The 25,122-nt window shown below is 43.4% G+C and overlaps 1 protein-coding gene across 3 annotated transcripts in view; it reads right to left on the bottom strand.

Annotated features, from left to right (window-relative positions):
* The window catches only part of APOO (apolipoprotein O), a 112,950-nt gene that overhangs the window by 52,241 nt on the left and 35,587 nt on the right, over positions 1 to 25,122 (bottom strand). For all 3 annotated transcript variants that reach the window (XM_075059925.1, XM_032803093.2, XM_075059926.1), the window contains exons 4-6: positions 22,438 to 22,492; positions 19,403 to 19,498; positions 15,399 to 15,490 (exon numbers count right to left, since the gene is read on the bottom strand). In XM_075059925.1, the coding sequence (XP_074916026.1) occupies positions 15,399 to 15,490; positions 19,403 to 19,498; positions 22,438 to 22,492 (243 nt within the window). The remainder of the gene's footprint in view (positions 1 to 15,398; positions 15,491 to 19,402; positions 19,499 to 22,437; positions 22,493 to 25,122) is intronic.

Here is a 25,122-nt window from a genome sequence, read left to right as displayed (position 1 = left end):
TGCTTTGGAGGACAGGGTCAAAATTCAAAATGATCTGGACAAATTGGAGAAATGGTCTGAGGTAAACCGGATGAAGTTCAATAAAGACAAATGCAAAGTGCTCCACTTAGGAAGGAACAATCAGTTTCACACATACAGAATGGGAAGAGACTGTCTAGGAAGGAGTATGGCAGAAAGAGATCTAGGGGTCATAGTGGACCACAAGCTAAATATGAGTCAACAGTGTGATACTGTTGCAAAAAAAGCAAACGTGATTCTGGGATGCATTAACAGGTGTGTTGTAAACAAGACACGAGAAGTCATTCTTCCGCTCTACTCTGCGCTGGTTAGGCCTCAACTGGAGTATTGTGTCCAGTTCTGGGCACTGCATTTCAAGAAAGATGTGGAGAAATTGGAGAGGGTCCAGAGAAGAGCAACAAGAATGATTAAAGGTCTTGAGAACATGACCTATGAAGGAAGGCTGAAAGAATTGGGTTTATTTAGTTTGGAAAAGAGAAGACTGAGAGGGGACATGATAGCAGTTTTCAGGTATCTAAAAGGGTGTCATCAGGAGGAGGGAGAAAACTTGTTCACCTTAGCCTCTAATGATAGAACAAGAAGCAATGGGCTTAAACTGCAGCAAGGGAGATTTAGGTTGGACATTAGGAAAAAGTTCCTAACTGTCAGGGTAGTTAAACACTGGAATAAATTGCCTAGGGAGGTTGTGGAATCTCCATCTCTGGAGATATTTAAGAGTAGGTTAGATAAATGTCTATCAGGGATGGTCTAGACCGTATTTGGTCCTGCCATGAGGGCAGGGGACTGGACTCAATGACCTCTCGAGGTCCCTTCCAGTCCTAGAGTCTATGAATCTATGAAAATGGACTAAAAAGGACCAATAACTGAGCCCAACAGGAAGTCATATCCATATACTGTACTTACAGACAATACAATTATTTTAAAACTAAATTCACTCTGAATACAGGAAAGAATTGTAACAAATAAGTTTTCTAGTCAGACACCTAGATCTGAGATGCAGGCTGTCTTTGGACAAGTTGTCTTAAAAAAAACAAACAAACAAACAAAAAAAAAAACCAAAGGCATACTTAATCTGTTTGGCCACCAGTTAAACTAGTTTAAGTAGGTCAATTTTTAGATATAAACAAGTTGCTAGTTGGCATGCTGTATTTAGAGAAATAAGATTTTTATCTGCATTTGATGGTGGTAAGGGAAGTAATAAAAGAAAAAAAGCAAACACCCAGAGACCTGGCAATGAATGTGCTATACCTCTCCAAAATCCTCGCAGGCACTGACGGTATAAACCTTTGTACTCTTGTCTAGCTTTTGAAATGTTTTCTCCCAAGTATTTAGACAAACTAGCAAATTGCTTCAGAACAGTTTATACTTCATTAGCTAAAGATTCTGCTTCCTCTGAACATAGAATGCTGCAGTTACGTGGGGATCATCATTAGAATGCTGCAAGTGCAAACTTACCAGAGTAAAAATAAAAAACACTCCTTTTATCTGTGGTGCCAGTATGAACACAGCTATCAAAACAAGATGAAGGAAAATCAACAACTGTAGGCAGCAGCTGCTTGTTCATGGTTATAAAAATTCCTCCAGTACATGCTCTTTAATCTATACACAGCAAAGGGCAACATGATGCAAAAAAATGTTAACTGAGATAAAGTACTGATTTAATCTCTTATTTTGGGTCTTTAAATTGTTTTTAAGATTGAAGATTTTCAAGCTGCATATGGGCTCAGTCCTGCATTTGTTACAAACCTGAATATCCCAGAGTTCACTATATTTGAGTTCATGGAATTCGATGGAGTTACGAAAGTACAATGACTGCAGAACTGGGCCCTTATTTTCATATTTTGAAATTCTTTTTTGTGAGTAAGAAAACTGGGAAAATTTAAATCAGAGAAAAACACTTACAGCATAAACAAAAACTGCAAGCAACAAACTTGGGGCTTCAGACAGACAGACAAAATATTTCCAAAGCACAGACTACGCATTTAAATTATAACATCCATCCCTTGTCTACATGCTTATAGCTCCAGGGGTATGTAATTTCCGAACGGTTAAGTACAGTCCTGTAGATTCAACATTCCTGTTTTTTCAAAAAATATTAGCTCTGATGGAGCTATGTTCAAGAGCTTTGCCACATTCCAGTTCCTCTCCTTTTACTTGCTGGAGTTGTCCCGGCAAGTATAAAGGAGTAATATAAAATCTCAGACTTTCAACTGAGAGCTTTCAGAAGACAACAGTTTCTCCAGGCCTTCAGAAAAGTATTTTAATAACTCCAGATTTGGCTTAAACCGGAAGATGACAAAATAACATAGTTCCTCTTCATTAGTGTTAAATTCCAGCATGCTAAAATACTTCCTAACTTCCACTGAATTCAGCATAAAAGAGCAAATATGTTTAACTCTATGATAATATTTAAATAAACACTGAAAAGTCAGATTGACGAGTTGTCAGGAGAGGTTCTGAAGAAACCTGAAAATGGGCTTATGTTCTGCTTAGTGTCCCCTAAATCTCTCTGGGCCTACGGCAATACAGTAGACCCTTGGAATTGCAAACACCTCAAGAATGGAGGCTGTTCATAACTCTGAAATATTGGTAACTGAACAAAACATTATGGTTGTTCTTTCAAAAGTTTACAACTGAACGTTGACTTAATATAGCTTTGAATCTTTAGAAGAAAAATGCGGTTTTCCTCCCCCATTTTTTTTAGTAGTTTACATTTAACACAGTACCGTACTTGCAGCTTTTTTTTGTGTTTGTCCGTCTCTGCTACTGTCGGATCGTGCAGATCCGGTTCCAAATGAGGTGTGTGGTTGATGGGTCAATTTGTAACTCTGGTGTTCGTAACTCTGAGGTTCTACTGTAGCCCCAAGCACATAAACAACTTTCCCCTTCTTATTGTGTACATAGAAAATTAACTACAGTATTCTATTTCAATACATGTAGGTTATCAAGCAGGATTAAGGGTAATGGCTCTCTATCAGTACAGCCTTTTGGGAACCTTAACTGAGAATTTGCTGACCTTTTAACATTTACATTGTAACCTTTAAACACTGTAGTCAGTTTAGTTTATTGTCAAGGGAATAAATCTTGACAACAGCTGTGCACTGGCAAAGGTTTATCCTTGCAGGAAGCAGTGAGCATGAATAAAAATGACTAGTACGTGTGCTGTATTACGCAAGTTGGGAAGACTCAATACTGAGGATTATTAAAAATGACTGAAAACTTTTCTGTGGTGCAAAGAGGTTGATTTTGGTAGCTTAGTAGCAGACGCTTTTTCCAGATTGAAGCTGAACCAGAGGTAAGTACAAAATTCAGGTAAGTGTAATAACAGATATTATTTTATCTTGGATAGAAAGCAGAACAGCTTTAAAACACCAGTGGAAGTTCTGCCAAAGCCACAAATATTAGAACAATCTGCCCAAGTTTGTCTCCTTGGTGCAGGTCAAAGACAGCTCACCAGATATTCACAACACAGAGCTTTAAATTTTGCGATCTTGTGATAAAACAGCTACAAGTTTGTTCTCCATAAGAATGATGCCTGGAGAAAAAGTCTTTTAGATTTCCAGTTACAGAAAGTAACGCCTAGAAACCATCCTTGATCATTAAGTTTAACGATTCAACTTGGGCCCCATCTACACGACGTGTGAAATTCGATTTTAGATACGCAATTTCAGCTACGGGAATAGCGTAGCTGAAATCGAATATCTAAAATCGAGTTACTCACCCGTCTTCACCGCGCCAAATCGATGTGTGCGGCTCGCAAAGTCGAATCCGGAACTCCGTTTGTTTTGGTGGAGTTCCGGAATCGATGTAAGCGCGCTCTGGGTTCGATATATCCCCGTCTAGACGAGACGCAATATATCGAACCCAGAGCTTTCGATTTTAACGCGCCGAAATGGCGCGTCGTATAGACGTGGCCTTGCTGAGCAACTATGGAACAGATCACACTGCTACTGTACTCCCTGTGTACCTGGTATTCCGGAGCTTCTGTCGCCAATACACCTCATTCAGCAATACAAACATTGTAATTGAAAGGGATGTGACTTTTCTTATAGCCAGATGTGCAGGACCTGTATCACAATCCCAAACTGTACTCCGCTTAGTATATTTCCTAGTTCTTTGATGAGCTAACCTTTCTCTAGTGGAAAGCCTTAATTAAGAGATGAATGTGCTCCTTTGTACTTTTAGGTATTTGGCAATATTCAACATAGTGTACAAACATCAGGACTATGCGATACCCAAGGAAGTGCAGAGTGGTAAGCTCAATACAGAATAATTCACATTTTAAAAGCTAAAAATAAAATACAATAAAAAAATACATTTTTTCCAAAGAGCCATGTTAGAAAAATGTTCATGTTTGAATTGTTCCCAAATTAAAGGACTTAAACATTTAAAACAGAAGACCACGTTAATTTTATTTATGTCTTATTAATTAATCTTAAACTTTTACTGCTACATCTTAGGTCAAATCAAGAAAGTCCTGGACTTTTAAAAAGGTTTGTTTTAAATAAAATTATTTATATGAAGCTAGATATTTGCTTTTTTAAAATCTCTTCATGATGTAAACCCTCTCAACTCAATCCAACACCTAAAATGAGGAAGGGAAACCGAAGGTGAACAAGAGGGCTGTTTTAGACATAAGGGTTGGAACAGGAACAGATTGAAAGGAAGAAGTAAAATCCCAACTCCCTCTCCCAACCCCTGCTCTCCTCCCAAAACAAACACACTGCAGAAGTGGTTACTTGTAACCAGAATGCTTAGAAATGCATATTCACACTCATAGGATGTGCTGTTTGGTGCAGTCTGGACAGTGGTATCTTCTTATAGCAGTGCCTGTTAAGAGTGCTCATCTGCCTCTCCGACTCCTCTCCTCAGCGTTCAGAGGGGGAGGGCTGCTCTCTGCCACCTCCATTCTTTCCTACCGCTTTCTCAGCATAAGGATTTTACACAACTCCAAAGATGACAGGAAAGAGGACGGAGGGAACATGAATATGCAGAGTCCATCTTGAAGTCTGGTTACAACTGAGTAACTTCCACTTCTTCTTTAGGCGTCCTCTACATAGCTGCACCCAGGGGATAGTTTGGCAATCAGTACCCCATGACTGGATATGAGGAAGTCACATGACTGGCTAAGGATTGGAATGCTAACCTACTGAACTGAGCACATGATCTAGGCAATCGTGTTTTGTAAAGATATGACTAGGCAACGGTTCTTCCAACAAATTTTTTGGTGGCCTCAGAGTGTGGCCACCCACTCTTGCAGGTGGCCGCACTGGACACTTTTCCCTAAAATTATTTATTTTTCCTAAAGCCAGTAAAGTAATATGCACATATATACTCAAACCATTGTAATGTATTTATGTACGGTTTGAGGTGGGTTTTTTTTTTTTGCAGACTCAATGAAAATCAAGCAGTTATCTCTATTCTTTACTGGACCTAACAGAATAGAAACACAAATATGGTGCTTTGCACGTTGTCTTTTTTATTATTATTTCTTTTGTTTTTTTGGTAAAAGGGTTGTCTGTACAACAATTCTGAAGTAAATTTTAAAAAGCTTTGACATAACAGAAGGCGGCCAAATAACAATGGAAAACACCTGGGCGGCTTGGGTCTAGGGAGGGAAAGAGAGAGGATGCCCGGCTGCAGCTGGCTCGGGGCTGTTCCGGGCAGGTGGGGGGAAGCTTGGGGCTTCGGTCAACCTGGGGTTAGTCCGGCCCAGGGCGGGGTGAGCGTGTCTCGGGGCTTCGGCCAGATCGGGGCTCCTCCAGCAATGGGGTGAGGGGGGGAGCTTAGGGTTTCTCCGGGGGTGAGGAGGGGGAGGCTTGTGACTCTAGCTGCAGGGGATCTTGGGGCTCCAGCTACTGGTGAGGGAGAGGGGGACGGAGCATGGGAGCTAGCCTCCCCAAAGGGGGCTCCACTCACCGTTCACCTCCCCACTCCACTGCTTGTAGCCAGACTCCCCCGCCTGCCTCATCATTTCCCTGCTTGCAGCCAGATCCTTCTCATCACCCTGCTGCTGGCTCGCCACTCGCCTTCTTACTCCTCCACCAGGCCCGCCCCCCGCTGCTCACCTCTTGCCTCCTCATTCCCCTCACCTGCTGCTCGCCTCGCTGTTGGCCTTCTCCTCTTGCCCTTGCTGCCTCACCTTCCTCCTTAAGCATCGTGTCCCCCACCTGTGTCTCCAGAGAAGTGGCAGGAGCAACAGGGACGAAAGGGAGGAACTGATGCTCTACCCCTCCACAGCCCACAAAATTGCTGTGGCTGTAGGGAAATCCTCTGGTGGTCGCATTTGAGAAACGGTGGACTAGAGCAGAGGTCTCAAACTCAAACGACCATGAGGGCCACATGAGAACTAGTACATTGGCCCAAGGGCCGCATGACTGACACCTCCCCCGCACCGCTCTTGCCCCCACTCCCACTCCACCCCTTGCATGAAGCCCCGCCCCTGCCGCCTCTTCCCACCCCTTCCCCGCCCCCATTCCAACCCCTTCCCCGAAATCCCCACCCCAATTCCATCTCTTCCCTGCACCCAGGGGGCGCAGGAGGGATAAGGGGTGCAGCAGGGGGTTGGGGTGAAGTAGGGGTCAGGCTAGGGGGTAGGGATGTGGGGTGCAGGAGGGGTGTGGGATACAGCAGGGGGTCTGGGCAGGGGATTGGGATGTAGGAGGGGTGTGGCAGGTGGCTTAGGGAAAGGGGTTGGGTGCAGGAGGGGTGCGGAGTGCAGCAGGGGGCTCAGGGCAGGGGGTCAGGGTGCAGGGTACGGCAGGGGGTCAGGGTGCGGCAGGGAGCTCAGGGCAGTGGGTTGGGGTGCAGGAGGGTCGACTGCAGGAAGGGTTTGGGGGATGGGCTCTGGCCCGGCACGCACTGGGGGCATGGCAGGCTCCCTGCCTGCCTGCCCACCCTGACCCTGTGCTGCTCCAGGAAGTGGCTGGAACGTGGGGGGAGCAGGGGCATGGGGTGTGTGTGATACTGTTGCTTCATTTACCGCCCCCAGTATCTCCCACTGGCCAGGAACAGGGAACCGCGGTCAATGGGAGTTGCTGGAGGCAGTGCCTGACGCAACAGCAACACACACACACGCCTCTTCTCCCGCAGGTTCTGTCCACTTCCTGGAGTGGCATGGGGGAAGGGCAGGCAGGCAGCCTGCCCTGCCCTGCCCCCGGTGCGTGTCGGGCCAGAGCAGCTCTAGGTAAACGCTGGAGGAGAGCAGGGGGGCTGCGAGGACCGTGTGGGCCACAGAAAATAACCTTCGCGTAGCTGAAGTTGAAGTATCTTAGTTCAACTTACCTGGCCATCCTCATGGCAGCGAGTTGACTGACGAGGCGCCTCCGTCGACTCCGCGTACTCCTGCTGCCAAGGTGGAGTACAGGCGTCGATTAGCAGATCGATTTATCGTGTCCAGACTAGACACGATAAATAGATCCCCGATACATCGAACACTACCCACTGATCCAGCGGGTAGTATAGACGTACCCTTAGAGACCCAGACCCCATGCAGCTAGGTGTAGCAAAAGAAGGTTCCCAGTGATAAATCTTCTCACCTGTTGCGAAATGTGTGGCATCACTGGAAGTTTGTATACGCCCTTGGAAAGATGAAGATTTGTATATCACTGTTGCCTCAGCCATGCTGGAGCAATCAGAATTATCCTAGCTCTATTGTATCTTCTTATCTTTATCACCCTCTGCATACGAGGAATGGTGGAAGGGAGAACCCATCCCCCAGTTCAGAAGAAAAATATCCAATATGGATACTGTCTCTGTCTACTACTCTTGAGCAGAAATGGGGACACTTAGTAGTCTGCTTGAGGGTGAAGAGATCTATGTCCAGGAACCTTCAAAGATTGCAAATGTCTTCTCAGCTCTTTACAGACTTTTGTGTAATTGCAGGAGATCTTTGCTGAGTTGATATGTTATACTGTTGTCTTTCTCTGGCAGGGGCAGGCCAATTAGTGAGATATTTTAGTGGCTACACCAATCCTCTAATTTGACTGCTTCCTTGCAGAGCTGAGACCTGTTCATTCAGGTAATACACTGCGATCATGTTGTCTGTGACAACCCACACTATTTTGTTCTGGATGTGAGCGGGGGGGGCGGGGGAGAATGTGCTGAACCCTCAGCCGAGCACTGCTGCTCTTGTGCCTTTAGTCACACAGCAGCCATGTTGTCAGATGTAATGCTGCCAGGTTGGGGTGCAGAAGACTGCTGTGGTTCTGGTACAACTGATCCGAACTAAGCAGTAGTTGGAACAGAGTTGCCACTGAGAGGTCCAGCAGAGTGCTGAACCAGTGTTCACATGGTCATGCCGGCGCTTTGAGGATGACCCTTGCCCTCTCCTGTTTGATTTTCACGAGGACCCTGGGTAGCAATGGCACTGGAGGGAAGGCATACATCACAGCCCCTGACCATGGGAGCAGAAAGATGTTCGACAGGGATCCTCTGTCCATGCCCTCAACTGAGCAGAAGACGTGGCACTTCCTGTTCTGCCTAGACGTAAACAAGTCCCCTTGGGGAGTTCCCCACCTGCGGAAGATGGAACTGACCATCACAGGATGAAGGGATCACTTGTGATAAGAGGAGAATGTCCTGCTGAGGCAATCGGCCAAAACGTTCTTGGATCCTAGAAGGGGAGAGGTCATGAGACTGATGTTGTGCTGTAGACCGAAGTCCCAGAGCCAGAGGGCTTCCTGGCAGATGACCTGGCTCCACCCTGCCTGTTGATATAGAAGACTGTAGCCATGTTGTCCGTCAGAACCTGAACCACTCTGTCTTATATATGAGGTAGAAAGGCTTGGCAGGCCAGTCAAACTGCTCTGAGTTCCCTGACATCGATATGCACGGAACGATCGCAACTGGACCAACTATCTTGAGTGCTGAGAGCCCCTGGGTGGGCTTCCCAGCCCAGGTCCAAGACTTCAGAGACAAGGGTCATTGATGAGGCCAGGGCCATGAAAGGAACTCCTTCCAACACCGATGTAGGATCCTGCCACAAGATGAGGGATGACAGTTCGCTGTACAGAATCCTGACCACGTGGTCCATGCTATGCCGGACGAGTGCCTGAAGCAGTCTGAGGTGGAATCATGAATCCCAACATGTGGCCAACAGCCTCAGGCACATGTGGGCAGTTGTGAGCGGGTGGGCCCGCAGGCTTGCCATGAAGTCGGTCATGGCCTGAAACTGAGTCTCAGGGAGGAAGGCCTGGCCCAAGTGGAGTTGATAACTACTCCAATGAATTCTATGTGTTGTACTGGTGTTAAGGTTGACTTTTTCTCATTTATTATCAACCTCAGGTCACAACAGGTCGAACATACCAGATCGAGATGCCGCCGCACCTGATCCAGAGACTGGTCCCTTATCAAACAGCCGTTGAAGTACGGGTATATTTGGACACACATCCCCAACATCTCAGATAAGCGGCCACTGGTGCTATACACTTTGTGAATACTCTCGGGGCTGACGCGAGACCAAAGGGCATCTCGGTCAACTGGAAATGGTATCTGCCCAATATGAAGTGAAGGAAGCACTGGTGCCCTGGGAAGATCGAAGTATGGAACTATAAAAGTAAATTGAAGTTGGTGTACCCGTCTCCCAGATCCAGGAAGGGGATGATGGAAGCCAGGGAGATCATGCAAAAATTCAACTTCTGGAGTGACTCGTTGAGGCAACGCAAGCCTAGGATGGGTCTGAGGCCCCCTTTTGCCTTAGGAAGTAGGAAGCAGCAAGAGTAGAAGCCTCTGCCTTCCACGTTCCATGGAACCTTTTCCACTTCCCACAGGCGCAGAAGGTTTTTGACCTCCTGAATTAAGAACTGCTCATGAGAAGGGTCCCTGAAGCGGGGTGGAAAGGAGGGTTAGCTATAAACTTCCGGGTGTAGCCCGAAGAAACCGTATCTAGCACCCAGCCAACTACAGTTAAATGGACTGATGAGTGTCAGGAAGCCTTTACCCAACTTAAGGCAACGCTCACGTCTGACCCTGTACTAAGGGCCCCAGACTTTGACAAACCATTCCTAGTAACCACCGATGCATCTGAGCGTGGTATAGGAGCAGTTCTTATGCAGGAAGGACCGGATCAGAACTTCCATCCTGTCGTGTTTCTCAGCAATGACAACTATCTGAGGGGAAAGCACTGGTCAGTCAGTGAATAAGAATTGCTATTGCATTTGTGTACGCCTTGGAAAAGCTACGCATATGTTTGGGGATGGCGGTGTCCAGCTACAAACTGACCATTGCGATCGCTAAAGTTGCTCATAAGCAAGCAAATGGACACAACAAGAACTTCTTCGTTTGGAGTTTAGCTCTCCAAGATTTTGATTTTGAATTCAAACACATTTCTAGGAGCTTCTAACCACAAGTAGCTGATGCCATCCGTCCGTGAGAGTTCCGTGGATCACTGCTGTTAAACTTGTCCTTAAACTGTTATCAGTCTGTAGTTACGCTTAGTAGTATATGTAAAGGTGCATGTGTTGTTATCTGTTTAGTTTAAGATCTAGGAAGAAAGATCAACCACCAGTGATAATTTTACCTGTCTTGTGATTTGCGGGGTGTGTCTTATAATAGATGTACTAGGGTTAATGTTTTTTATCGAAAGGAATCCAAACAGCCTGACCCAGAGGACCAATCAGGAAACGGATTTTAAAAGATAAGAGGGGGAATCTCAGAGGGGTTTTGGCTTGAGCTCTTGTGTCTGTCTGGTTTCTTTCAGCTATGTGTGAGACAACCTTTTCTTTCTATCTCCAACTTTCTTTCTACCCTTCGTAATTACCAAGTTGGTAGTACAAAGGTTCGCAGCCAAGTAGGCTGTATATGCTTGTTTTGATACTTACATGTGTGTCTGTGACTGGATTGGTTTAAATTGTTTTGCTTATTTTATTGAATCGACTGGTTTTCCTCAATTCTTTAAGCAATGTGCCCTGATTGAGCTTTTTTAGTGCATGAGTTGCATCTACTATGTAATTTCCTTTCTTTCTTTACATTATAGTTTTTCTTTCAGACTTGCTTGAGGTTATTTCCTAGTTCACCGGCTACGGGAACAAGGGGAGGTGGAATCATCTCTTTGTTATAGCTTGACTAGGTTTGAATGCATAGCCTCAGGGGGAGGTAGATTGCCCTCTCTGGTTTGTATTCAAGGGGAATAGTACGGCATCACTCAGGCTAACCCAGGGAAGGGGGGAAGCTGGGGCATGAGACAGAGGAGACCTAGGGGTTCTGGGTCTTGGGGAGTCCCCCAGGGATAGGTTGGGGCGACTTGGGGGCAATCAGGAGCCCTGAATCCTGATTGGTGGCAGTGAGATCAGATCCAAGCTGGTAGTAAGCTTGGAGGTTTCATGTTAGCTTCTCAGTTTATCAATGCTAAGGGTCAGAATCTGAGTAGGAAGCTATTACAAGCACCCAGTGGTCCAATGTGACCCAGGACCAGGCTGACTGGAAAGGGCAGAGACAGTTGAAAAAAGGGAGAGTTAGATCCAGTAGATTGGCTGGGGCGCCATCCTCTAGTGCATCCTCAAAATGATTGCTTCTGGCCTCCTGTCAAGGTTTCTTTCCCCACTCGGAACTTATGGGTACAAATGTGGGGACTTGCATGGACACTTCTAAGCTTAATTACTAGCTTAGATCTGGTATACACTGCCACCACCCAGAATTCCAGTGTCTGACGCACTCTCTGTCCCCCCAAAACTTCGTCCCCTCCCTGGGTTGCCTTGAGAGACTTTACCAATTCCCTGGTGAACAGAGATCCAAAACCCTTGGATCTTAAAACAAGGAGAATTTAACCATCCCCGCCCTCCGTTCCCCCATCAATCCCTGGATCTGGACTCACCAATCCCCTTGGATCTTAAAACAAGAAAAAATCAATCAGGTTCTTAAAAGAAAGCTTTTAATTAAAAAAAAAAAGAAAAGGTAAAATTATCTCTGTAAAATCAGGATGGAAAATGCTTTACAGGGTAATCAGATTCCTATAGACCAGAGGGGACCCCCCCGCCTTAGGTTCAAAGTTACAGCAAACAGAGGTAAAATCCTTCCAGCAAAAAAAGAAAAAAAAAAAAAAAGTTGAGAAAACAAACATAAGACTAACATACCTTGCCTGGCTAATTACTTACAAGTTTGAAACATGAGAGACTGATTCAGAAAGATTTGGAGAGCCTGGATGTACATCTGGTCCCTCTTGTCCCAAGAGCGAACAACAACACCACAAAAAGCACAAACAAAGAATTCCCTCCACCAAGATTTGAAAGTATCTTGTCCCCCTATTGGTCCTCTGGTCAGGTGTCAGCCAGGTTTACTGAGCTTCTTAACCCTTTACAGGCAAGAGAGACATTAACCCTTAACTATGTGTTTATGACACCTCCCTGACTTCTGGAAGGGTTAGGTTGGGCAGGAAGAGGACAGATAGCGTCTCTTAGGCCCTTTGTCCTAGTCCTTTTCCCAGTAGGAATCAGACCTGGGAAGATGAAATGGCTTCCTGGACTGCTGAGGGGTGTGCAAGCCCAGGAACTGGAGGGTGGCTTGGGGGTCCTTCATCCCATGGAGCCTAGAGTCAGTTAGCTCAGAAATGAGCCACAAACCCTCAAATGGCAGGTCCTGGATTATGGTCTGCATCCCCTGGGACCGCCCAGAAGCCTGCAACCAAGAGCCGCGTTGCACCGCCGCCACCAACACGACCACCCTGGCAACCGAGTCCATCATCTGGAGGACTCGCCAGATGGCATCCCTGGCAAACTGGAGGACTCGACCGGCCACCGCCGTGCCTTCACTCAACAATACGGCAAACTCTTGGACAGGGTCAGGTGGGAGGGCCTCCATGAACTTATTAAGGGAATCCCATAGGTTAAAGTTATAACGTCCCAGCCGGGCCTAGTGATTAAGAGACCTTAAACTATAAGCTGGTCATCAAATAAAACTTTCCTGCTGAATAACTTGAGTCTCTTGGCTTCCTTATTTTTCAGCGTTCTGCTAGGGTGGCTCTGCCTGTCCTTTTCATTCACTGCGGACATGGTCAATGCCGCTGCAGGGGGATGAGTATACAGATAATTGAAGCCTTCTGAAAGGACATAGTCTTTCTTTTCCGCTTTCCTTGAGGTTGGCGGAATAGATGAGGGCTTTTGATCCCTGCTGGGTAGACAGGCAATGCAATTATTGCCAGTGTGGTGGCTGAGATGACATTGAAGAGGTTGTCTGCCTCCTCAGCGACCTCCTCAATGTGCAGGCCAAGGTTGTCAGCCACCCGTTTAAGGAGGGCCTGGTGCTCCTTAAAATCGTCCAGGGGACTGCTGGTGTAGGAGATTCCGGACACTGCCTTGTCCGTGGATGATGAGGACAACTGTGTCACCTGAGGGATGATGTCATCCCCTCCTTTGTCGGAGGGGGGCTCCCTGGCATCATGGTACAGTGTGCGGGTTCTGCTTCTGCTGCAGTACTGTGTTCCAATTGCAGTATCAGTGGTACCTCGGCTGGTTTGTCCGATTCGGCCAGGGAGGGCTGAGAGTACTGGACCAGAATTACCGGCACCCCCTACGGGTTCCAGTAAGACCACTGTGAGGACCACAGCCCCTGTTTCGTTGGCACCATGGCCAGAGCCGCCTCGGTCCCCGCGTTAGAAGGGAGTCACTCTGTCTCAGCGACAGGCTAAAATCACAGTCTGACCCTGACCACTGTCCCTCCAGTGACCATGGTGGGGCCGTTGAGGCCTGGGTCTGCCTACTGACCCTTGTAGGCAAATCAACAGGGGTGACGGGTAGTAGTACCGCCTGCCAGAGGAACACTACCGGGGCGACACCAAGATCCCGAATGATCCCTCTAGGACAGAGTCAGACGACAAGGATACCTTCTGGGAGAGGGTCTTTGGCATCTAGGTGACCAATGACCAGACAGTCGTCAGTACAGGCGCCACGAGCCCAGAGTCCCTCGCCTAGTAGGAGGGGATCTCGATGGAAAGCTACACCTTCTGGCAGGTGAGCTAGGCTGCAGTGCCAGGTCCCAAAGTCGCAGTGATGGGGACTTGTGCCTGCAATCCAGTGACCTAGGGTGTTCCGCCAGTCTGTGCTGCAGCACCCCAGTGGCTTTCCCCTTTGGTGCCACAAGCAGAGCCATATCCGTCACCTGGCATGGCACCTGTGGAGTGGGTCAGCCTTACTCCTTGGCTGCCAGGACCACTTAGGGCCCTGAAGGCTCAATAACTGGTTGGGAATCCCTGCCTCTGCCCGGGGTGGGTCCTTGGCAGGGTTGCTGAGTCTGACTTTTGCGGTACTCCCATCACTCCCCATAGGGGTTGTTTGGCCTGACAGAGATCCTTTGCATGAAGCCCCTCTCTCCTTCAGTGCGAGGGGCTTCTTTTCTTCAGCCTCTTTTTCAGCACAGGCGAAAGGACCGGTGCTAGGTTGAGTCCGGCATCGCACTGCATGCAGAAGCCGAAGTGCTGGCCATGAGTGCTGCGGTGGAGGGTTCTGACGCCAGACAAAGAGCTGCCTCCATCAATAACACCCTCAAGCAGATATCCTACTCTGTCTGGGTCCACGGGCAAAAGTTCTTACACGTCTTCCCTGTGGCCTTCACCCAGACACTTACGGCATTAACCTGCTGCATGATGCACACGTCTTGAAGCCGGGGGAACAGGCAAGCCCTGCTTGGGGGAAAGTCCTCACTGGGACTCTGCCGACTAACTAACACTATCGACTAACTATCTATAAAACTATGTACAACAACCACTAAATCAGTCAATGGATATCTGCTGCTGCTCTTGTGAAGCAAGACAAGGCACTGCAACCAACTGTCACAGACGGTAAGAAGGAACTGAAGAGGACACAGGGCTGGCGGTGCCTGATATACCACCACATGGGAGCGCCACTCCAGTGGGCACCACAGCCGGCCCTACAGATACTGTTAAGGCAGAACTTTCCGACAACTGTGCATGTGGGCATGCACACACCTAAAATGGAATCGACATGAAGAAGAATGAAGCACTCGAAGAAGAATAAATGTGTCGAGATGCAGTGTATCCCATCAGTGAACAAAAAGCACCACCAAATTTAGTATAAATGCTATATTTGGTTGCAAACATGTTTTAATAGTTACCAATCAATGAGAATCAACATTTCTTTAGGAAAGTAAACAGTACAAATGCAAAACATAATTAAAATTGAGTATTTACATCAGGTTTCCTGCTTGCTGATTTAAATCAATCATTTTGATTTAAAATCACTTCACTCAGTTTATGTCCAATTTAAATTGTAAGCTCCTTGGGAAAAGAAATGTATCTGCCTTCATTGTATGAAGGCCAAGCCTGCTGACAACCCTTAAATAAAAATGGTTTACTCATTAATTTGAAGATATGAAGAAATAAGTGACAGGAAGTAAGGGGGTTTCCCACACCTAAAAGTGTAATCACTGACCTTTGCAATAGCAACAGCTTGTTGTGGATAATATAGCGAGGCACCAATCCCCATGAAGCCCACTGGATACACCAACCTCTTTATTTTTGAGCCTGTTCCATGGAAGAAAATATTTTCTGTTAGAGTACACGTTCTCTAGAAACTTGGATAGTGTAACTGTACTTTTTTATATATAAATCATTCATTAGGTACTTTATAATTTACCACATCAGTAACTGTTTAGTTTAACTGCTTTCCCAAGAAACACAATCATATTAGACCGATGTATTAATTTTTCACTCTTTTGAGAAGTACTTTTTAACAGAATCTTTCAGTGATAACTACCTCATAATTAAATCTGATGTGGGGATTCAAAAAATTTTTACCAGTGGAATAACCAAGACCTTTACTTCAAAAATATAAAGAAATATTGCTATGAGAATTATATAAACTTCTGTTCATAAAATGAATGTAAATGCTTCTAACATGCTAAAATAGAATCCATTTGGCATATCAAGCAGGTGTGTTCTATAACAGAGACCAGCCTTTACCAGCTCCCATAAATATAGTTCTACCACATGTATGCTTGTGATATAGGTTTTCTTCCTGTTGAACTCATTATTAAGGCTGCATGTCTGTAACAGAGATCCTCAATTCTGTGACTTCTACAGCAGCTGGTGCTCCACGCACTGCCCACGCCCGCAGGTGCCACCACTGCAGCTCCCACTGGCTGCGGTTCCCAGCCAATGGGAGCTGAGGAGCTGGTGCTAGTGGCAGGAGCAGCGTGCAGAGCCCTGGCCAGCAATCCCCTAAGAGCTGCAGGGACACGCTGGTCGGAGCCGGGTAGGGAGCCTACCAGCCCCCCCTCACATACACCAGCAGAGGTCCCAGGCCGCCCTCTATCCCTAGCAGGGATCCTGGGCCATCCCCACACCCCGAGCACCCGGGCCCAAGTTTTAGTTAGAAGTATATAGTAAAAGTCATGGACAGGTCACAGGCCATGAATTTTTGTTTATTGCCATTCACCTGTCCATGACTTACTAAAAATACCCATGACTAAAATGCAGCCTTACTCATTATATACTTCAAAGTTAAAAATCATTGTAAACTAGCTTCTTGACATTTCAAGTTCAGATGCGAAAATAAAGTGCTTTGATTTTTGTATTGTGAGTAAGCGATTTGCATTTCAAATCAGGTCCACTCCAAAATTATAAGATGGGGTTAAAAAGATAAAATTATGGGTTCTTTTTATTTATTTTCTAGTTCTTAAGCCTTTAGGGTATACATCTTCCACAACCCCAATGGCCATACATTTTTTCTCTTTATTTTTTTTTAAAAATGAAAATAGATTTTCACATAATCACATGACTCTTGAAGTTGGAACTTTAAGAAAAAACATCTACAATCATGATCTGGCAACGTTCTTCTCATTAAATACCACCATGAATGCTAAGCAGTGTGTTTGTTCACTGCCAGAGAATAATCAAAACAAATTTAATTGGAGAAGTGTTAACACATTTGTCTGCTATAGTCACACATCACTTCCAGTTTGTTCAAAGAACTGCTCATTTCTGATTTTGTTAATGAAAACACCATTTGACTGTGCATACCATATCAACAATATTTCCTATAGAGTTATAGCATTAATCCGTATCAACATAATGATTCACCAGAGATACAGTTAAGCAGTGTCACATACTAAGAACTTCTACAAAAATGAGCGTAGACTAGAACCTCAGAGTTCTGAGCACCAGAGTTACAAACTGATTGGTCAAGCATACACCTCATTTGGACTGGAAGTAAGCAAGCAGGCCACAGCAGAGACCAGGAAAAAAAAAAGGAAGCAAATACAGGATAGTACTGTGTTAGATGTGAACTACTAAAAAAATGAGAACATAAGAACGGCCGTACCGAGTCAGACCAAAGGTCCATCCAGCCCAGTATCCTGTATACCGACAGTGGCCAATGCCAGCTGCCCCAGAGGGAGTGAACCTAACAGGTAATGATCAAGTGATCTCTTTCCTCCCATCCATCTCCACCCTCTGACAAACAGGCTAGGGACACCATTCCCTACCCATCCTGGCTAATAGCCATTAATGGACTTAACCTCCATGAATTTATCTAGCTCCCTTTTAAACCCTGTTATAAATAAAGGGAAAATTAAAAAAAAAAAAAAAAAGATTTGACAAGACAAGGAAACTCTTTCTGTGCTTGTTTCATTTGCACTAAGATGGTTAAAAGCAGCATTTTTCTTCTGCATAGTAAAGTTTTAAAGTTATATTAAGTCAATGTTTAGTTGTAAACTTCTGAAAGAACAGCCATAATGTTTTGTTCTGAGTTATAAACATGTCAAAGCTATGAAAAACCTCCATTCTTGAGGTGCTCATAAGTCTGAGGTTCTACTGTATTTCAAATTCCCTTTCCAAACAAAGCACAAATATACTAATTTTTTAAGCAATGCAATTAAATGTTATACTGAATTTCTATACTGCAAAATATGTATAAACATGTTACATTATACTGGAACTTACTTCTAGGTAAGCTCTACGTAGAGATGAGACCACAACAACATTCAAGAACCTTGCTTTGTCAGTTAACTTGCCAATTAAAGGGACACAGTCAACTTAAAAAAAGTTTCAGAACCAAATGTTTGGGGTTTTTTTTGCCTACTGTTGTTAAAATTAACTCCTAGTATGTAATAAAGATTAAAGGAAAAAACCTATTTTTTTTTTCAATTGGCTTACTTTACAGTCAGCTTCATTGTTTGCTGACAGCTATAGGCCCTGGAGAAGAGTGTTCACTGTGTGTAATAGCATTATCAGAGCTGAAACTGAAAGAACAAGTGGCAAGAAGAAGCAGGTGTGAGTCCAGACAGCAAAGGGGGTGGAGGAGGGAGTGGGTGCATAAGCGTATTTGATTATGTAGCTTTCAGGCCCATCCAAAGGCCCTTTCTAAACCAACAGAGAAGCACAAAAACTAATTTAAAATAATTTTAAAGGAAACAATCAGAGGAATTGGCAGCATCCCTTTAATCACTAGTTCATAACTGGATAGTCTCCTTAATTTCATAAAGTAAACTGTAAAGGAACACCTGCTTATTGGAAGCTGTCTTTGTAAATTGAATGATGCACACTTCAGAGAGCATTATCTGCTAAAGTATTACAAAGGAAAATCTTCACAGTAACAATATTCAAAATGCCATGTTTAAATTAATTGGATACCTATAACAAAAAAGTCTGCAAATTTTAAGAAATGCATCCAATTTCCCTTAAGTCTTAACTAAAAAGCACTTTTTTTTTTTTTTCAAAAAACATGCTACCATACTGAGGGTATGTCTACACTATCTGCCGGATCGGCGGGCAACAACCGATCCAGAAGTGGTCAATTTATTGTATATAATCAAGATGTGATAAATAGATCCCCAATCGCTCTCCCACTGACTCCTGTATTCCACCGCCATAAGAGGTGCAAGGCGGAGTAAACAGAGGAGCGGCAGCAGTCGATTTGACCCAGTGAAGACATCACAGTAAGTTGATCTAAGTATGTCGACTTCAGCTACGTTATTGACATAGCTGAAGTTGCCTAACTTAGATCTATTCCGCCCCACCACACACACACACAGTGTAGACCAGGCCTGATACTGGGACTGGGACTGTGAGGTGAAGTGGAGATACAACTAAATCAAGAGAAAGATTAGTTTTATAAGCTGAATGCTTTAGCATTACATTTGGTTGATAACAAATTGCAATTCTGGTGTTCCCATTAGATTTTATCATATTATTACTATAAGCGCCATTCAGTAGTGGTGTCTTTTATAGACCAAATTTCTGTAACCAACAGAATCCATAACTCTGAAATTAAACAACATAAAAGAACCTTTGTAACAGAAATAATGTGCGTCAAGATACATTTCTGAGTCCTGATTTAATTGCACATATTGTAGTTAAAGATGTATTCATTTTTATTGGATGTTTAAATGATTTACCCCAACCTCATAAAATAAGCCATTTGAAAAGAGCACCTACCTCTAGAAAGAAACAGTCCAACAATTCCAGCAAAACCAATGACACCAAGCCTTGGGTAAAATCCTGGAGGGGGATTTTTGAGAAATTCACAACTTTCTAAAATGAAATCAGACCACAATGCATCTATGTAATGGAAAAACCTTATGATGAAAATGAACCATTAACACATATGAGCAAATGTTACAAAACGTTGTTAAACACTATTTTAACTGTCATGTATCTTTTGGCTCTAGCAGCAAAAATTTAAAACTTTTGCAATCTTCTCTATTGACACACATATGAACTACTTGTTGATGAAGTGCGAGGCTATTGCTTATTGGGAGAACATTAATTGAAACATTATTAATGTTTCTTGAAAGTTCTAGGAGGCACATATATTTTCATGCAGACTGTTACATGTTATCATTTGCCTTGGAAAACAGGATCTGTTAGTAGCAGCATTTTGTTTTTTCAAACTGCTTTTGTAAGGGTGTTTTAGGTGACAGCTTGACTGGCACAGTAATGGGTTCTATATACCATGAAAGCTGTGGGCTTCCTGCAGTAGAAGCAGAGTCATTTTGCAGAATGTCACAATCTAATGGTTCTAGCTACCCCTTGATTGCGTTTAACTCCTTATTTCCCAATACAATATAAAGATAGGTGTGGAGAAAAAAAAAAAGTCTTTAGAGTCAGTCCATTTCAGGAAAGCGCATGTAAAAATCTTGTATTTTTAGAGTTTGCCAGATTCAGACTTATTCTTTAAATTATTTTTTAAATATTTTATATATATATACACACACACACACACACGTGCATGCAGACACTTTGTAACAAGTTGTCTGTGTGCGCGCAGGCGCACACACAAGAAAACAATTTCACTATTTCCAGTCTGAGCAGATATTTAAGTTTCAGAAAACGGAATGCAGTTTTACTAAAATTTCCAAAAACAGTATAATTATTCATGTGTGCTGCACTAATAACTAACACTAGTAAGTACTGGAATGCAATGATCTATGGAGACTCATTTATTAAGCCAGAAGGGGCTCCCGTCCCCTTGACCTCCTGCCACTTAACAGAACATCAGCACTGTAGAACAATTTTTAAAATTAGTGTACTACACAAAAAATGTTTTCAGAAACCGTTGTAATTTGGAGGGAAGGAAATCAGTCCATAACTCAACTCAACTTTAGCTTATTAGGCTCTCATCAGTTGCATAAATAGTGTTGATATTTACAAAACAATTATGTTTACATCCTGTTGCCACCTGGTTATGCATACAATTTCATTTCCCCGTTAGCTGAGTTTCCTGCAGTTTGCTGTCTGCCAGTCTCTGCTACAAAACCTCTTGTGGTTTTGTCATCTGTTATGCTTTATGTTTTAGTCAGCTGACAAAACCAAACCAGGAAGACAACTGTGCATTTATTTTACTTCCCCATTCACACAATTTCAGTTAAAAATGAAATCCAAACAATTATTTTAACTTGCCATTAAAAGTATACAACATAAAAAAGTGTTCCCCCTCTCCTGACTTGTGCATGTATATAAACTTTGATAATGCCTTGCTGCACCAGGCTCAGAATTAAGGTAATTTAAAAGTTGATTCTTTTTCTTTCATTGTAACATAGGAATTGCCAAGACTAGAGCAATAGTCCAGCCTCCTGTTTCTAACAGTGGCCAGTCCCAGAAGCTTCAGGAGATGCAAGAAATTTATAATTGTGGAATCAACTGCCTTTAGAGGACGTTTCTATCTAGTATCAGTTAGTAATACATCTATGCTCTGAAGAACAGAAATGTTATCTCTCTAACATTTATCAGCGTATCTGATTCAAGGGTGGATGTAATCAATATCCATATAAATATGTTATCATTTTATTAATTCTTGGCCTCAAAATCTTGAGGCAATAAGCTCCCAAGGTTTATTTGGGACAGTGTGTAAAAGGTATTTCCTTTTGTGTGTTTGTGGCTGTTCAATTTAACTGAACATCTTCTTCTTTTTGTAGTACAAGAACTGGTAAATAAGAAAGGCAGATTTAGGTGCAAAATAAATGGTCTCAAAAGCTATCACATCCTTTCTTGTGCCCCAACACTGTGCTAGCAGATCCCTATGCCCATGTGGTGCCCCACTGAAGTCTGCTTTGGTCACCCTATCTCAAATATATAGCAGAAATAGATTGGGACAGGTTAGTTTCGAGAGATGAGAAATGTGCAGATTCAGTTATTGAATTTAAAACGGCCAGCTCAGATTAATTTGAGAACACTGCCCAAGTGTGCTTAGTTTTAGCATGTGAATTAAGTTGTGTGAGTGGTTTCTGTCTCCTCTCATGTCCCACCAACCCAGGCAATCCCTTAGTGAGATTGGAGAGGTCAGATTTTGGCCAGCTAATCCTGAATGACACAGGTAAGGCCAAATAAAGCTATTTGTAGATTCTACTATTTTCACAGAGTGATTTGCATTGGCTTCAGTATGGCTGCCCGTGAACAGATAGCATCTTGTTCCTTGCTTGGCCCAATTATCCTAGATGCCCCTTTAACTTATACTGTGGATGTTCTTTATGTGGACCCATTACTTAGAGCCTGTTCACACTACGAATACTGCAGATGTACCTGTATAGTGCCATAACGTAGACACTTGCCACAGAGACAGAAGTGGTTTTTCCGTTGCTGTAGTTAATCCACCCCCTTGAGAGAAAGGAACGAGGATGACCTAGCTGTGTCTATACTACGCATTTGGTCAGTTTAATTACATCTTAATATTTTACACTCCTAGTTCAACCCAGCTATGTTGCTTAAGTTTTGGTGTAGACCAATCCTTACTCTTGCACTGTTTACAACAGACATAGGACTATGCTTTTAATTATCAAAACCATAATACCATGATGCTCCACAAAAGAAATCCAAGAAATTCATAGAACAAATAACAGAAAGATTTGAAGTGCTGAATAATGTTTAATGGAGCTTTGAGCTAAGAGAAAGCACATGTAACCATAGCCATGCATCATAATTTTTCTCTATCAAGCACCTCACCTATTAGTAAAGAAAAATGTAAGCTGATTTACCTCTACCACGTTCAATAGTTCTTTCTACTTTGGGCATAGCGTTAGTGTAAAGATCCTGGAGAAAAAAAAAGAAAAAAAATATACAGTAGCAAAACAGAAGTAACAGTTGATTATAATAACCTGATGAAGAGTGACAACATTCGTTTTTATACATTCCATGTCAATTTAGGCACAGCAGCCTTGTATGTTCGAGACTGTTAAATATGCTTGCAGGTCTTTTTATTTAAGATCAAATCAGCAAACAACATTAAGCATTGTTTTCTGCCAAAACTGAACGATCTCACAGTTAACATAGAATATTCAGAAAACTAAAGGGACTTCTCTGGTACATATGTGCAGTTCTGATTTTATCCATGCTACCAAGACCTCTTCCCTTCTGTTCCCTTCTCCACTCACAGTTTTGTTTGCCTAGTTTTACACTTGAAATTAAACACAGCAAGGAATATTTTCAACTGTAAATTCTGAATGAAGATTGTGTCTACTGCCTCAAAAATGAAGAGAAGACAAAATTTAGCACTGCACCATGATCCTGATGATAGAGCAGAAATTAAGGAATTATGCAGCTGCTCTCCTACCACATCATGCTCCGGTATCTTGGCATATCCATGCATGATAAATAAATGAATTAGCACAGAAGAGGAAGGCCACATAGCTATACACTAACTCATAGCTAGTGATCCATGGAGAGACATTAATTATTTTCAATGCAGTTATTTTCTCTTTCACCAGACTAGATGATGACAAATTGGTATAACAGAATTCTTGAAGGATATGAGGGTTAAACACATACAGACGCTAATTTAATTCATGAATAAGTGAATTAATCCAGATGCTCAGTACTGGAGCTACGATAGTTGTCCCAACTGCAGGAATAATTTTGAGACTTCTCCTGTACTGGAAGCACTCAGCTCATGAAGCAAGAATTCACACTGCTCTTATTGTTCAGCTATGGAGAAACTTAATCATACAAATGCACTGATGCCTGCCTTGACAGAAGAACAACATCTTAATATTTACAGGGAGATACTGCACAAAATTACCTCTAGAGAGGTAAACAAATCAATAGGTAATACACCCATTCCTAGGAGTTAAGATGTAGAGAACAATCTTGCAATATCACTTAAATAATTTTACACTCTAAATTTCAGGTACAGGGAAATGAAAGGACTAAATTAGTATACGGGGTAAGGGAACAATATCTTTAGGGCTCTCATTTATTTGCAGCAGTAACAACAACAAAAAATCTACCATGGAGAAAGAGTTCACATGTGGTAGATTAAAGCATAAATTAATCAGTTTACGGGAGTTGGTTATGCTATCAGCTGATACAAAAGAGCAAGGTCTAAAGATTTTATAGCATGTTAATAAAAGCCTGAACTTCTGCCATGCAGAGTATGATGCGCTCCGTTTTACAGCTTTAAATAGTTAAAATAGCCTTTTAAACAATTTTTCTAACAGTTAATTATCAAAAGGCATAAAATGGTACACGAATCTACTCAAAACTGGTTTTCATTTGTTTTCTGGATTAAAACAATTTTTAAATATCTGAAAGAGCCACCCCAAAATCCCACTTTCTGTAACACAATGGGAGAAAAGCTCTCCTTGAGATCAAAGTCTGAATCAAGTCCCTAAAATTGTGCACTTTCCTTGCCTACTGTGTCAACTACGTCTGTTAAAAACACCACAATATGGTGATATTACAGACAGGAAAGCTATCAGTTTACTGTGTAAACAAAAATAAGGCAGGGTAAGAGATTAACAGACCGCAGAGCTTTACAGTACGGAACAGTAAGTACTCTCAGTCAGTCCAACTGAATTTCCAGACAGGTCAGCCCTCTCTGAAGTTCCACTCCCAGCATGGATGTTTACACTGGTTGTTCCAGGCAACCAATAGAACACAGGAATTTAAAGAGGTCAGACCCTGCATGTAAACAGCCATAAGCAGAAAGCCTTTCAGATCCCATTTAACATGGAAGCCAAAATACTACAGTAAAGGGTCTGACACGTCAGGGATTATGTCAGTGTCAAATTGGAAAATCCACTTTATTTTGAAAAGACCATGTATTTCAACCTCCATTTTGATTGCCATCTCTAGTGTGGCATTGTTGTGCATCCATTTTGTAGCAGGGATTAGACAATTCAGTGGATAGACCAGGGGTCCCGAAATGCACCCACATCCTGACTGGCGGTCGACCATCCGCCGAAATGTCACCGAATTTTGGCAGCATTTCAGCAGCGACGCCTCTTGATGACGTCGCTTGCCACTGACAAGCGGCATCATCAAGAGCCATCGCCGCTGAAATTTGGAAGCATTGCAGCGGATACTCGACCGCTGCCAAGTTTGGAGACCACAGCTTGCTAGACAGTCTATCCCAGTGATAGAGCAATCAATGGACACTGGTTGTACCCTAGTGAAACAAAGATTAGCAACCAGCAGGCCAATGACTTTGAATGAGACTCTACCCAGAAGCCAAGAGGGGGACAACCATAGCTTAGAGCCTGGAAACTCCCCAGGGGAGGGGCAGGGGCAAGAAATGCATCAGAGGTTGTTTTAAAAAGAGGAATGTCCTAAGCAAAGGCGTCCATTCCATTGTCACATGCAGAACGCTGGGCCAAGCATGAAGAGCTGTCTGGCCTAAGAATTGGACCGAATCCAAGGTTCAAAAATGTGGTGAGGTCAAGCTG

The sequence above is a fragment of the Chelonoidis abingdonii genome, chromosome 1 (assembly GCF_003597395.2).
Source record: "Chelonoidis abingdonii isolate Lonesome George chromosome 1, CheloAbing_2.0, whole genome shotgun sequence".
Taxonomy (NCBI): Eukaryota; Metazoa; Chordata; order Testudines; family Testudinidae; genus Chelonoidis; species Chelonoidis abingdonii.
This window is presented reverse-complemented; position numbering and strand designations above follow the sequence as displayed.